Source organism: Misgurnus anguillicaudatus, chromosome 6 (genome assembly GCF_027580225.2).
Source record: "Misgurnus anguillicaudatus chromosome 6, ASM2758022v2, whole genome shotgun sequence".
Classification (NCBI taxonomy): domain Eukaryota; kingdom Metazoa; phylum Chordata; class Actinopteri; order Cypriniformes; family Cobitidae; genus Misgurnus; species Misgurnus anguillicaudatus.
In genome coordinates, this window is record NC_073342.2 from 32463065 (window position 1) to 32480000 (window position 16936).

Genomic DNA, 16936 nt, shown 5'->3' on the forward strand with positions numbered 1-16936 from the left:
GTCTGTTATTGTTTAATCAGATTTCACCTTACCCTTCTTTTCGCCGTCTTTTTCTCTCTATAAAGCATTTTTAGGCCTGATGTCCTGCTGGGGTTTGAAACCAGAGACGTGTGTTTGACAGAAGTCACCCATCAAACATTTTATTGTCTCCTCCCAGACCGGGTCAAACCAGAGTCTTGTGACACTCCCAGTCTCTCAAATGAGCTGATCTGGGGTCAGATTCCACCGCACTGTTTATATGACTACCAACTCAGCCTGGTCCAGGATCAGTGCAGTTTTGGGTAGACACAAATCTTTTCACTTCATGCGGTTGTATGTTTATAGATCTTAATAATGAAAAACTCAAACATAAAACCAATGAGATGGAAACATAACTTATACATTTATAACTAACATAAAACCACCAGGAGGAAAATCTCACATCTCTTAAGGTAAAGCTTCAGGTATCATGTTAGAGGTTTATATGATGAAGAAGAGTAATAATGATGCTTGTCTTAACAATTCATGTTTAGTGGGTGTTAGATATGATGATAATAAACACTAAAGTAAAAGCGAAGTAGGTCAGTGAATCTATTCATGAATCATGGAGACCACAACCGTACAGAAGCAGTTGATCTACAAACGTCCTGAACACATGACACCTATAAACAATCCCATAATTCCCTGCAGCTGTGAAGATGCACATAGACGACTGAAAGGAGACATTGTTCTGCTTCTCACAGATGTGAAGGACGACTCACGCTGGAGATGAGCTTGGTTTGGCTCGGTCACAGAGTAAATGTTGAGCGCGAGCTATATTTAAGAGTCCCTGGACGCGGCCGACAGGAAAATGAGATAAAGGATGATTGTACCCTGTGACACCAAGATGAAACACAACAAATGAACTTTCAGAGAGAGGTCTGTGCTTTTAAAATGTCACGTGGTATCAGACAGACGCTCGTGCTGACCATAACTGCTGAATTTAACTTACATATATAGTTTTAAAGTTGATTCATCAGTGACATTGCAACGCAGTAACAACAAGATGATGTTAAATCCCACTGACACATGAATATAATTTATAACAGCATCATTTTTCATACCGCTATATAAACTGCTTTCAGAGAAGAGCATGCATTGCTTTTTTGCATATTTTGCATTATTTGTTAAGTGCAGGGTTATAAAGGGGCAGAATTTTTCCAGGAAATTTTTTGGTACATTTCCTGACACTTTACATGTGAACTTAACTTTTGGGAAACTTAACGTAATTTATGGGAATTTAGGGAAATTTCTATAAACAATATTATATACAAATATAAATAAACATTTAATTTGGTCATAAGCAGACATGCATGCAGGGTAATAAAAATTTTGAAGAATTCTGATACTTGCACTCATCAAGCCGTGGCTTTATTTGATCAAAAATCCTTTAGAAATCATTTAAATATAAATGAAGGATTTTTGATCAAATAAATGCATGCTTGATGAGCATAAAAGACTTCTTTCAAAACATTAAAAATAGTAATGTTTCCAAACTTCTTGGGGTTTGATTTTTCACTTAAATATTTATTCAGTCAGTGTATTTGTCTTTACAATGGGATCATGTTGTTGCACACTTACAGCACAAGCACAAGTTTTAAACTAATAAATTGTGAGGAATATGATGATTAATTTGCCTGTTTTATGGCTTTGGCGGTTATGACGATTAATTGTCTGTTTTATTGCTTTGACATTTAATTCTCATACATTTTGATTGTTCATGAAATTATTTTTATACATTGTTGTGATTATTTAAATTAAATCTTTTGCAAGGTTTACCTAACAGTGAATATTAATACACATAACACATATTTAATAAGTAATTATTTAATGATAATAGTTCATACTGCTTATCAAAGTTTTGCAGCATTTCTTTAAATGTTGTTTTAACTGCATTAAATGGCTTTGCAACGTATCACGTTACACTGTCAGTTAAGGAATGCCATCTGATACAGTCTTGTTTATACAGGCGCTGCAGCTCCCCCTTGTGTTTTTTAGAGAGATGTGCAATCATTGCGGTGATCTGAAATTATGGCGATGAGAGGATTATTTAATCATTGTGACAGCCCTAATCTCAAGGGGCTATCCTTAAGTAATAAATTCAAATTCCCATATATTCCCGTTAACTCCCATATATTCCTGTTAATTCCCATGGAAAGTTTCCAGCCTTGAAAATTCCCACAATTTTGCAACTCTAATTGTGTGTAATATTTGTTATTAAATCTAACAGTAGAAATACTTTAAAGGCTCTCTATGCGAATAATGTGCGACGTCACTTCCTGTTGATGTTTGAACTGTTTTCAAACAAACGGAGCGTAGCTAACGCCTCCCCCTCCCTCTCCCGTCCGTGCTTTCATGAACGCGCCCAACCCCCACCCCCAAATCCTTCTTGTCGTTTATTGGCTGGAACACTGTTATGTTTTGTTGTGCTAGGTTTGGCCACTATGTTGATATTGCCGTTTGTCGAGCCTGAGCTGTCTACAGAGATCGCGTTTTTTTACAGTTGGATCAGCGGACAGGCAGCAAGCAGATAGTGAGGAGATGTTTGCTGTATGTAACAAAAATGTTTTATGGTCTAAAACACGTCAATTCGCTTAGAGCGCCTTTAATACAACGGTACAGTATATCATCTTGAGTTACTGCGGTAAATATTAGTGTCTGATTCTCAGAGAACTCACAGAAATGACAACCTTCACATAACACTGAGCTTTGTGTTCATCTCTTCTGAGCTCAGGAGATGCGTGTGAATGTTTTATTCTGATACTGTATCTCCTAAAGTCAAGCGACATCTGATACAGCCAACCAGCATGAGGAGTTACACACCCATCAAGGACGATCGACATGAACTGAGACTGAAGGAATGTGCTCTCTCTCTCTCTCTCTCTCTCTCTCTCTCTCTCTCTCTCTCTCTCTCTCTCTCTCTCTCACACACACACAAACACGCATACACATCTTCGGCCAGTGTCCTTGAGTTATGATTTTAGTATCACTTCATCATATAATGTGTCATATTTATATCTCTATGAAAGAAAATATGCCACCCGCCTACACTATTCAGGAATATTCTCTTGTTTTAATTAACTTGAGTGATGGATACTTTACAGAATCAACTATTTCAGAAATACTATGTCAAATATGATTAAAAATGCATGTTTCAAAATAACTCATGCAAACCTTCACAATTAAACTAAAACACATTAGATTTGTTACTTTCTATAGATGAAGATTTAGCCCTCATCTTCAGACGGTAAGTAAACCCCACAAACACATAATACACATTGCGAATGCATATGAAAAGTGAGCAGGTACTCGCCCTTTAATGTCTATTGTAGAGTAATGAAGTGCAGATCAATCTGTCTAACAGCTGAGAAACACACGCACACACATTAATGACAAACACATCTTTGATCTGAACATCACAGACAGACAAACATGCTGGTTGAATAGCGTTTACTGCTTTTGCAACTTGCCTGAAAATATCTTCACTGTTTTAACTCATTTGCATGTGAATTGTGCGAAGGTTAAACAAACAGCAGTGATAAAAGAACAGAAACAGATGGGCGTAGCTGTTTCCAGCTGTTCTGCACAGGTGGGCGGAGCCTTTGACAAAACTGAGCCGTCAGGAAGCGCAATACTGAACAAATTAAATTTTTTTCATGAATCTAATTGTGATGATTCAATCTTTATAATAGAAACCAGCATATCAAAAAAGCACACAGCCTGTCTCTCCAATCCCCAACTAAAAGTTTACACGTGTACTCCAACAGTCAAAGGTTATTATGCATTTGGCAGATGCTATTCTCCAAACTAACTTACAGTGAATTCAATCTATATACATGTTTTGGGTTTATTAGAGATCAAACCCATGACCTTTACAATCTAAATTCAATGCACTACTGATTGAGCTACATGAACATTTATGACCATTTGTAATATAAACCATGCAGAGTTAACTATGAAATATGGAAGTACTCTACTAACTTCCTGTATATCAGTTCCTTCAAACTAACCACCAATCGTTTAGGTTTGGAGGAAGTAGATCATGTGACTAAAAATGATCAGAGATCAGAATGATGGTCCAGTGCAAGTATTACAGGTAAAAACAAGCTTCAAAGCCCACTGAAGTCCCCTACTGTCTATATAGACAACACCCTAACAAAAACACAACACTACATACAGTAGGCAGCAACTATGTGCCACATAAAAAGTGCAAAAGATGCTCAGCTTCCGGATGCAAAGCTCAGGAATTTTGGAAAGTTGGAAACTTAAGGAATTAAAAGTAAATTATTGGATATTTTCAGGTCATTTACACAAACTATACCACATACAAACCCTAGCTTCTCCAACATCTGACTTTTCTTCATCAGTGTGCCACAATTCCAATATATTCCTGGGTTAATTTGATGGACATTTTCCAAAATTCCCAGAATTTTGCAACCTTACATGTCTACACCTTATAAAGAAATATATAAATTAAATAAAAGCACCAAGAGAAATGTCAGACAACACTAGATAAGAGAAATGTGAAGCATGCATGGCCATGCAAAACTAGAAATCAGAATGTAGGTGATGTTATGCAGGTCCAGGTCACCTCACAAGATCGGAGGAAATGATTGGTCGGATCAAAAACCATAATGACACAATGTTAATTCATTTGTGATGGCACATTTGCACACCAAACACTTCACAATCTCACTAATGCGGTTATAAGTCAAGCATCAATCCTACAAACTTCAACACGCAATTCAGTACATGGAGAAAATCCAGGACAAATACAGTTTAACACAAACTCATCCGAACGTGAGGTCAGTAATCCAATAACCCATACGACCAGTTTAATTATAATAAGAAGCCAATTATTTTACCTTGAGATTAAATCATACTGCCATTAAGCGTGAAAAATGAGGAACTGCTTTTAATTTGTTCCAATTTGTCAGGGTCAAACCCATACGACCAGTTTAATCCTCAGTGCAAAGAGTAATTAATGAGATTTTCCAGCAAAAATAAGCATGCAGTCTATTGATCGTGTATACTATTACTGTATAAGATTCTGCTCATATCACTTCATCCAATCAATAGAAAGATCTGGAGTCAAATAGGGCGACATGATTCATATGATGCTCAGGTGTGCTGCAGACAAAACAGCAGATGTTTAGATGAAACGATCAAATTCAACTGATGAAAAGACAGAAAGAGAAACAGAAATGATAAAACAGTTCAAGTGTGATGTGTCTGTCTGTATTTAATAATCTTCTGGATCCAAACAAAGATCACATCTCTTCTTTAACTATTCATCCAAAAGGTCAGACTTCACAAACCTTTTCCAAAATGTATTTTTATATTTCCTGTTTTTATTTAATAAAGACTGCTGGGACTGATTTCCATTTGTATATCAGCGACCAATCTTTCTTAATTTGTAAACAATTTATCAGATCTTATAAGACAGGGTTTCCAAAACTGGGGTTCGCAAGTCCTTGTTGGTTTGCATAAGAATTGCAGGGGCTTCGTGGGTTGTTAAAAAAATTTTATCAATAACATTAAATCATATTTTATTTAAATATCTAAATCTTAATGTCATGTGACCACCATTACACAACAAGCCAATATATCAGAAAACTGACAACTCATGCAAAATACACAGATACGTTTAACGTACCAATAAATAAAAATTACCAGATGAAGGTCCAAAAACAGGTAAGTTATTATTTATTAAAAACAATAACTATGTAAAATAAATGTAGTAATACATTTTACTAATCTCAGAGGGTATTTCAAGTAATTACTAGGTCAACGTTAAGGTTAAGATTTGAATGTTTACATTACATAAGTATTTAAAAACTTTTTTAGGGCTGGCAGAGATTAATTGCGATTAATCGCATTCAAAATAAAAGTGTATTTTTGCATAATATATTTGTGTTTATTGTGTGTTATCATTTTGTATATATATATATATATATATATATATATATATATATATATATATATATATATATATATATATATATATATATATATATATATATATATATATATATATATATATATATATATATATATATATATATATATATATATATATATATATATATATATATATATATATATACATGCATGTATACATTAAAAAAAAAGGTATTTATATATTTTTTATAATATAAAATATATCAAAATATATACAATATAATTACAAAATAATACACAAAAATAATTACACACAATGCACACACATACATTATGCCAAAATAAACTTTTATTTTGTATGCAATTAATCGCGGCTAACCTTTTGACAGCCCTACTGTCTGTAGAAATTACAGTATTACTGGGTATTACTGGCAACTAGCTGCCAGTAACTTACTGTAGATTTTACATTTATGTTATTTACTGGCAACAGTTTGTTTAAATTTAAATCAACATGAAACATCTTTATCTTCTACAGTAAGTTACTGGCATAAATACAGCAATTTTTTACAGTGATAGTTTTTGTATTTAGTTAATGCTACAGATGTTTAGTCAATCACATGCATTCTGATTGCTTAGAAAAGTGAAATCACATCTTTTCTCAACAAGTCATGACTGTAACACAAACAGATGAAAATGAGATAGACACTGAAGAGAGTGTCAGAGGTTTGTTTAAATCACGTACACTAGTATAAACATAACTGATAGTCATCTTAACTTCACCTATAACCTTTCATTAGTGATGTTTGTACAGTTTTATTGACCACCGCAGGCTAAAAATGCCACAATGTCACAAAACAACTAAAACATAAACCTATAAACCAGACAAAAGTTTCTGGGTCAGTGATGAGTCTTTCATATACGTGTGTGTATTCAATTCATATTTACTGTTACATGTACCTTATACTGTATATATATATTGACTCACATTAACTGTCACAAACGTATAGTCAAATTTACACAAGAACACAAACCAGTTCAGCGAGTGCCCTGACACCATTTACACACACACACACCATCATGCTTTGCATTTCCAGTGAAATTCAATGGAATAAAACCCCTTTACAACCATTAAGACTATTCATAGCCCACTGTTATGAAACGTTATAATCCATATCAGCTTTAATGGATTTAAACTCTACAGGGCTCACAGCTTGACACCCTCATTGCTTTAGCTCATAAAGATTTTCAACTCAATAAAAATGGATTACATTTGTGTTTACTCACAGCTTTAATGTCAAATCATAAAGATAAGGTCTGGTTAGTCAATGCATGATATCAAATCCTTTCAACATCTACACAATTCAACACAAAGTAACAATGTGTCATTTCTGAGACTGAAAACTCTAGTAAACTGCACAGCATGCACACATTATGCTCACGAGGTTTTGAGACACTGACAGATTATTGTCAGATTGTGTTTTGTGGATTAAATGCATATTGCCAAAAACAGAGCAATTGTGTCTCATAATAAACTGCAATGCATTTGATTAAATTTTAAAACAAAGATGCCTAAAAACATCAGATCCTGATGCAAACGGCCCTTTATGTAGTGCTGCTCGATTATGGGCAAAATCATAATCATGAATATTTTTGAAAACTCATGTTGCAATTATTTAACACAATCTCTGTGCCTTTGAAAACATGCATTTATTTAAAGGTGCAGTGTGTACATTTTAGCGACATCTAGTGGTGAGGTTGCAAATTGCAACTATTGGCTCAGTTAACTGCTGACCCATCGCATCGCAAGCTACGGTAGCTACCACGAGACAAACATTTCATCTTCGGAGACAGCTTCGTAAAAAAAGTTTGTCCGTTAAGGGCTTCTGTAGAAACATGGCGGCACAAAATGGCGACTTCCATGTTAGGGGACCCTCGGTATGTAGATAATGTCTCATTCTCTAAGGTAATAAAAACATAAGGGTTCATTATGAAAGGTCTTCATACACCCCTGATTATATAGTTGTTTATATTATTTTGCATTTCTGTCAAGAGATCCTTATAAAAATGACACACTGCACCTTTAAGCTTTTTATGAAGTAAGTGTTGCAATAGACTATACGTGTCAAAGCAGTGCTGCCTTACAAACACATCGGTCCAGCAGCACGTAATTTATATTTTAATTGCACAATAATTGTTTAAATCAATAACTTAAAAGCGATTAATTGCACAGCCCTACCTTCATAATGCAGATGCATGAAGTTCACTACACATGTCGCTCCCTCTATCTCTGATCAATTCTGTCTATGTAGGCACACAGCATGTTTGTTAATGTATATGAAACACAACCACATTGGCTTGATTTTCTGATCCTGACAAATGATTGCATTGATCAAATGGATGCAGACTGACTCCAGAACAGCTAGACAGATGCCATACAGACCCAAATAAACAAAGACAAACCCAATCCTGCTTTATTTACTCACTGACAATATGGAGAACAGCTCACATACAGGCGTTTATATGGACATGAATGCAAATAAACCAGCATTACACGTGTGCACGAGCCTCTTGTGTGCATGTAAAAGATTATTTAGACAAACCCAACAATCAGAACCATCACATAACAATCATGCACCCGCCTTATATCCCGATGACTGATGTATCCATATGTCCTAATGCTATATAGATTGATATGTAGGCCTATATATCCATATGACATTAAGATCCATCCGTACATTCTGATGACATACTGGTATGAACAAGATCCAAAGAGCATCGATTCTAAACAAAGACAGATCTGGACCAGGACCAGTATTAATGTCACAATGAAAAAGCTTGGGTTGCATTGCATTGCCATATATAATAATGTATAGAGATGCGGTTTAAAGACGGACCCGACAGAAGCGCTTCGCTGCAGAGATGTCCGGGTCTGAACCAGAACCCTGTCAGACCCGCTGACAGACAGAAGACCACAGACAGACCCGATGCGCCTCTGCGTCAAACGTGTCTCTCCTTACCTGCGTTAAAATGATGAATGTAAACGCTCGTGTCCATTTCCTCGCGGGTCTCCGGTCTGAACGCGCCGAGTCGCTTTATTTAACCCGACTGAAAGTGGCTCGTGTCGTTACATCCGCGTCCACGCCGTTCACTAGAGCTCCTCTCACAGCGGCGTAATAATGCGCGCTCATTCATTTGCTCGAACGCGCCTCCTCCGATAGCCCGCCCGTGGACGCGCGTCGCTCTGACTGATAATTGCTGTGCGGTGACGAGAACGCGCGGAGGAGGGTGGGAGGCGCGTGTATTAATATCACAGTGATGTCGTTCATTAGATCAGTGATTCTCAAACTGAGGGTCGTGAGATGGTGCCAGGAAGGCCCCAGTTTTATGAAAAGTTTCTTATAAAATAAATTTTTAATAATTTCTTTGTAATTAATAAGACTGTAATTAATATATATATATATATATATATATATATATATATATATATATATATATATATATATATATATATATATATATATATATATATATATATATATATATACATATGATGTGTGATAAAACACCATAGAGGAATCCAGAAATGTTGCTTACACTTAAAGGCGGAGTCCACGATGTTTGAAAAACGCGTTGGGAAAGGAGACGGGCCGACTACCAAAACACACTTATAGCCAATCAAATCAAATCAAATGCCCGGTTGCGTATGTGTGGGGCGGGTCTATCAACAGAAGGTCCAGATTCTATTGGGGTAGGGGCGTGTTTGTTTAGGTGATTTCAAATATCAACATTGGCTTTCAAACAGCATGGACTCCGCCTTTAATAAAAAAAACAGTGTAAATACCATGAAAATACCATGATAGGCTACTATATTATGAAATTTATTCAAGGCTGTATATCATTCATAATTAATGTAAACAGGCTGCCATCTGATACCATAATGGTATTGGCACATTGTGTTGACCGATACTGACCAAATGTCTGATAATATAAAAAATTTACTGAGTTTGTTATCTGATAAAATAAATATGTCTGTCTGCCCTTATGAAAATTAAACATGTTTTTTGTGTGGTAAAAGTGTAACCATGTTTTTTTTGTATATTGATTACTATGAGCAAAACCATGCTTTTACTACACTAACCATGGTTTTACTATAGTTTTTAAAACAACATGGTTGTCACAAAATGGCGACTTCCACGTAAGGGGACCCTCTGTGTATGTAGATAAAAACATCTCATTCTAAGGTAATAAAAACATAAGGGTTCATAATAAAAGGTCTTTATACACCCCTGATAATATAGTTTTTTATATTATTTTGCATTTCTGTCAAGAGATCCTTATAAAAATGACACACTGCACCTTTAAGTAACTTAATTTATGACTAACACATGTAAACACAATGTTTATGACACTTATGAAGAAATGATCTGTCCTGATCTAACAGCTCAGAATCTATTTACAAGTCTTCACCAGCTTGACATGAAAATCTCTGTGGGAAATTTCACAGCTAAAACATCTCACAGCTTCAGTCAAGGTGTGAACATGCGTCTGAACTTCAGCTAATCCTTGGAGAATGATGGTCATGTTTTTGTCTCATAGCGATGTCAATCTGATGTATGATGCAACTGACTGTGATCATCTCATCCTGAAACTAACACTGGCTTTCTGAAACAATGGTGTGACCGTGAGACGACACAGGTTTGTAAAATCCAGACAGTGAACAATGAGATCTTCCCATCCCGCTGCTGATCTCTGAATGAGGTTAAACAGGATTTCAAAGACTCACGGGTCATAACGTCAAACATCAACAAAGAGTCCATGTTTCAAAATGAAATGCTTTAAGATAAAATAATCATTTTTAAGGACCAATGTTTGGCAAATACAATGATGAAAATCTTCCACATACTGTTATCATGTATAAATATGTAAGAATCATACTTGATCATTTATTCATATTATAGTGATAAGAATAACATATGTATTGTAATACCTGCGTGTAGTTAACATCTTCAGTTGAGTACTGTGATGAAGATGATGGTAGGGGTTTAAACTCTTCATTTGTTTGCTGAAGGACTTGAACAGCAGATTTTTTTTAATGAATACATACACACAGTACTTTCATCATGATTCTGAATCAAATCACAACACTTCTTCACAAGTCTGTAGTGTAAATGATCTCACTGCCTGAGAGAAGAACAGAAAGATTTATTACCACCCAAAGTCATTCGTCTGGCTCCTGAAACTGTAAAGTTGACAGATTATATGTGCAGCGTGTGTTAGTTTATGACCTAAATCAATACTAAAGCTCATTAAAGACTTACCTGAGACTGATGGTTAAATCAAACTGATATCTCACACAAAACAAATGAAAGGAGAGAGAAGACACAGCTATCATTTCATTCATTTAACCACATGAAAATACAACACAATTAAATCTATTAGCAAACTAAAACAAAAGAGTTTGGTACATAAATATATTTCAACACTTTATGCATGATATGAATCTTATGACCAAGTATTTGAGATTTACATTTAAGTTTTTGGTGCAATAATGATCTTTAAGTTTTACTTCAGAAACTCCTAAATGTTATAGAAACATCCCATAAACTTACATGAAATGAAGCAAAGACATAATATTGAGATTTCATAACATAGCAACACTCACAAAATACTTAAAACACTTAAGTCACTTTTATAAGGAAAACTCTGACATAAGAGTTCAGATTAAGACTAATACTGGAAGACCTCAGATGATCTCATCTGTCTTATTTAACTTACACAGTTTACCAGCTAACGGGTTGTGTTTGACTAGACTCAGAACCCTGCTAAAAAAAACAATAGACACCATCACAGAAATTCTATTGGTTTTATTGGGAATTTTACTGGTTCTAATGGAATAAGGCCCAAAAGACACTACAGTGTAGTGGTTTTAATGGTAAAAGCTAATGGTTCCTATTGGTATTTTAATGGAAACCATTAGAACTTTCTATGACGGTTTTATTGTTTTTTCAGCAGTGAAGTTTAAATCCAAATCAATAAACAGATCAGATATCAGATACAGTATTTGGTATTATTTTGGTATTGGGAGTATTTGTGTCCTTTAAAAGAAAATGTGATTGGTTTCAGGTCAAATGTGCTTAACATGTCTATTCAGTGGTAATTATTACTCCTTGATAATTCAGAAAATACTCACAAAAAGTACCATGGTATTAGTAAGAGTTACTCTGATATTCTTAGACGTCCCACATGTCCACACACACAAAAATGGTTTTTGAACATTTCTGTGTGAAACTCAAGGGATTGCATGTGAAAAACATTAACATTTAATGTGTTTTTCTTTTGGACTAGCATGTAAATACCAGCATAAAAGTATATGAATATGGCATTCACTTAGAATAGATCAAAGTACCACGTTACTGATACCATCACTGTATTATTGTTTGTGAAGGAATGTATTTTACTCTAATAGTTCAGTCTGTATTCTGTATCGGTTGTTAAAGGGGATTTTGTGTGGTGTTTAAATCTCATGATTGGGTCTGTGGGCTGTATTTCAACATTATATGATGGAAAAATGCCCTCACATGTGTACCTGAAGTCCTCTGAGCTGCTCAGTTCAAACCACAAAAGATCCATAAAAGAGTTTTACTGACACAAATGATGCTGTTAATAGAATATACACACAAAGACTATAAAACAATCTCTAATATGTGCAATATATGTGTGCATGAATCTGTATGAAAACTGAGCAGATTTATATTTGGTTAAACTGATCTGTGACTGTGATTCATGATTTACTTTGATTTATAATTATTCATTCACACTGAGATATTTTACCATGTCTGTTCCAGTAGCACAGTAAATACACAGTAAGTGTTACACAAAGAGTAAATGTCTCTGTCAGGAGGAGTGTAGTGTAGGGGCTCACTGTGAGCCTCTGAGGGGTTGTTGGGAACATTCCAGACATAACTCACCTCACAGCTCAGGAACCAGGTGTGTGACACTCCAGGACAGACACACAGAGAGAGAGAGAGAGAGAGAGAGTGAGTGTGAGAGAGAGAGAGAGAGAGAGAGAGAGGCAGACACGCACGCACGCGCACACACACCCTGGTGTATAATTAATATATCATTATTGCAAATGCCCTTTTCCTTTAATTTACATTTCTCATTATTTTCTACAATTTCTCACTGTTCATTTTATTACATTTTTACTCGTTTTATATGTTTGTCTTTTATTCTTCTATTCATACACAATTCCAATGAGAAGAACGAAATTAGACTTTGCTCTATCGCCCTCTACTGGATACATACACGCACGAGTAATAAAGGGGTATGCATTGACGTCACTTTTCCACGTGACCACGCCGGAACTCGCCCTGTTGAGTGGCAAACGTTCAACATTTAAAGCGTAACTAAACCCCTGATCAGAGCCTGACTCCACCCACTGGCAATATTTGAAAAATGCAAGAAAAGTGGGCAGATCCCAACGGAGATAGAGGGGACGAACTAAGCTCATACCAAGATGAGATGGTGAGATCGTAACAAGGGCGTGGTGAGCTTGAAACTGCTTACGTCACGAGTTACTTTTTGGACCCAACATCCAATAGGAAAATTCAACTGCAGTAGCCACCGTTCAACCTGAAGGGGGCAGCACTCAGACGTTTTTACACCATATATTGTAGTATTGAAACACTTTATACCCAAATGTCAAAAAAATTACTAAAATCAATGAACAGCACTAATAAAGCATCATTCTTACAGATCAGTAACTAAAAAAAGTTGGTTAAGGGTTTAGTTACTCTTTAATGGCTGGTTTTCATAGCGGCTGCGGCACTAAAACTGACTATTATCAGCTTAAAGTAAATTTAGTTGGACTTGAAAGCAGAGGTTGACAATACTTAGTTACATTTTCCAAGCAGCTGTGCTCTATTAGGGTGTTGGTTTTTGTTGAAAAATTTTACTTCACTACATTCTAAATCAGTGTTTCTCAAACTTTTTCAGCCCAAGGACCACTTTATCTTTCAATTTTTTTCTGAGGACCACCTAACAGAATCCCATTCTAACACGCCCCCAAAAAACAACAAAATAGGAAGGATAAGCTAAATTTAGGTTTAATATGCACTAACAACTAATTTTTTAAACACAAATGCAATGCTATGTTCAGAAATTGTTTTATGAATTTTATTTCATTTGAAAAAGTAAATGTGAAATGAGTTGCAGCTTAATATGAAAAAAGTCTACTTAAATAAGTGACGATTGTATAAACACCTAGTTTAGGGCATTTTTTGGCGGACCATGGGGGGGTTTGGCGGACCACACTTTAAGAATTACTGTTCTAAATCATATAATCATACTGTGTATTCTTTAATATTGCATATTAAAATTTATTTAATACCTAATTACATTAAAATTGTGTACTTTTACTTGAGTAAAAGTATGTTAATGTACTTAAAAATTGAATGTAACAAACACGTATTATTTATGTAGCCTAATGTAATAGAGTAAAAATTATGATAATATGCTTTGGAATGTATGCTTTCCAAAGAAAAACACTGATAAAATACAAATACTTGAAAAATACTATTAAGTAGAAAGTAAAACCTCTGCTTGATAGTGACCCTAGCAACTTTTTAACCCACCTGTGGACTGTGTGGACGTTGGCATGAACGATCAATTTATTTCTCCTTTCGGTGTTTTTTGTCAGTCTTTAAAACGATAGCTCCGATTTCGTGTTAATCTGTTAGTACAGTCTATCGCACAACAGCTGTTTCTCATTTAGAAGCGTTTTCACCTTGTTTTCGCTGATTTCACACTGTACACTCATTCTGCCACTCTGTCTTTTGCCACTCAGTGGGCGTAACCGCGGGCACTTTCGCCAAAGGTGACGTCACGTGCATACCCTCTATACGTCAGTTATAACAACCCCAGTCTCAGTCATGAGCTCATCTTAAATAATCAGTCATCATCTTTAATAAACCGGTGAATGTGTTTATTAGTTTTCTCTGTCTATAAAACATCTTTATTTTCTACAGTTTGGTCAGATTCATGTGTCGAACAATATTTTCACCTTTACATTCAATCTGTACAAAATATCAACACTACACACTTATCTCTTACATACATCACAACTTAACCAATCATTCTATTACATATTGATTTCTATGCCTGAAATGCAAGCAAATATTTCAAGTACAACCTACAGACGCCAGCTACACTGCATTTTAATACATCACATAATCAACAGTTAATGTTTACGATCACAAGCAATCCATTTCTGAAAACTGTAACATCTCATCTCTGTAACATTTCAAGGTTTTTCAGTCAGATGTCCTGTTAAGTCACTCAAGCAATGTTCAGATGTTTCTCCAAATATTTACTTTACTTTCACCCTTCACTAAAATATATTCATATGTAAGATTATTACTTTAGCCTGAAATTATTTACTGTGAAATGTACATTGGACAGCTGTAAAAACTCAGACATGCAGAATCTGTAAAAATATAAAATAAATTTACTCGTAAAATTGTGGAAACCTTTAGACAAAATCTCATAAATGCTATTCAAGATAAATTCTTTTATGTTATGTCTTGCATAATTTTAATTCTCTAGTAAATTTGTCTTGTTTTAAAGGTGCTGTGTGTAGATTTTAGCGACATCTTATGGTGAGATTGTGTATTGCAACCAACTCCTCATTCCACCGCTCATCCCTCTCTATCGAAACGCATAGAGAAGCTACGGTAGCCACCACAGAACAAACACGTCATCGCCCGAGACAACATAGTGACCAAACGTGCACTACAGATCAGTTTGTAAACACAGCGGTGCAAAATGGCAACTCCGATGTAAGACGACCCGCTGTGTATGGAGATAAAAACATCTCGTTCTATGGATTATGTAAGGTCTTTATACACCACTGATAATATAGTTATGTTTATTATATTGCATTTCTGTCAAGAGATCCTCCTAAAATGTACACACTGCACCTTTAAGGAAGTTTAAAGATATTTGTACAGGAAAACAAGACAAAGATCCAGATGAAGACATTGATTGCAGTGTAGTAAACACTGATATTTCTATCAACAAACACAAAAAGTGTGTTATAATAAAGGTTAAATATCCAGACATCTACAGTCTCTTGATGTTGGAGTTTTGATAACACCAGAAGGTTTCAGAAGCTTGAACAGTCACAACCATAATCTGTCCGACCGTGAGCGCTTTATTCCCGTTTATCCTGAAGGCAGAAGTTTTAGGTAAATGGCTCATATATTCCTGCTGGTTTCTCTGTGCAGGCGGTCAGTCAGAAGTTCAGATGTCTGACACAACGCTGTCATCTTCTGATGATTGAAGAGTTAAATACTACTTCACTACTGCGCTTCTCTTCTGCGACGCCTTTCATATCTGCACTGCTGGCACAGGTTTAAACAGGGGTTACCTAAAGAAAGAGTTCAAAAGTCAAACCCAAAATATGCTGAAAACAGGAGCTGCCAACCATCTGCAGGTGGGATTTTCAGATCTGATTTATGAATTTTTTTGGATGCATAAATAAAACTCGCCAACTGGAAGTGATTTATTTTAGTGTGTTCCAATCAAAACACTGTGTGAAAATTATTAATCCCTTTTTGTTTAACTTTATCAGTAACACTTGGCATAATGCATTTATTGTTTCATTCATTTGCATTTATTTATTTATTAATTTATTAATTCCACTATGGTAAATATTCATAAAATGAGCTTCTCTCAAATGTTGACAAGGATTTACGATTAAACTGCCACTAGGGGGCGAACTCCAACAGCCTTGTCTGAATGTAATAAACCGTGAAAATGTGGTTTATAGCCTTTATTTTTAAAATATTATAAAAGAAAACATGAAATGCAATTTTAGTAATTAGGAGAAGACTGACTATATGTTGTGAAAACTAGAAATATATACATTAATGAGAGTTAAAGGGAAACTTCACCCATTTGCATTAAGCTTTGTACCGTTAGAACCCCAGTCATGTTTTTGAATGGTCGTGCACCATTC

At 35.3% G+C, this 16936-nt stretch overlaps 2 protein-coding genes across 2 annotated transcripts in view; both read right to left on the reverse strand.

The window, feature by feature from the left end:
- Positions 1 to 16936, reverse strand: part of spg11 (SPG11 vesicle trafficking associated, spatacsin) — a 393853-nt gene that overhangs the window by 119269 nt on the left and 257648 nt on the right. The window lies entirely within an intron of this gene.
- Positions 15088 to 16936, reverse strand: part of gramd2ab (GRAM domain containing 2Ab) — a 26092-nt gene continuing 24243 nt past the window's right edge. The window contains exon 13 of the mRNA XM_073869040.1: positions 15088 to 16345. Within this exon, the coding sequence (XP_073725141.1) occupies positions 16342 to 16345 (4 nt within the window). The 3' untranslated portion in view covers positions 15088 to 16341. The remainder of the gene's footprint in view (positions 16346 to 16936) is intronic.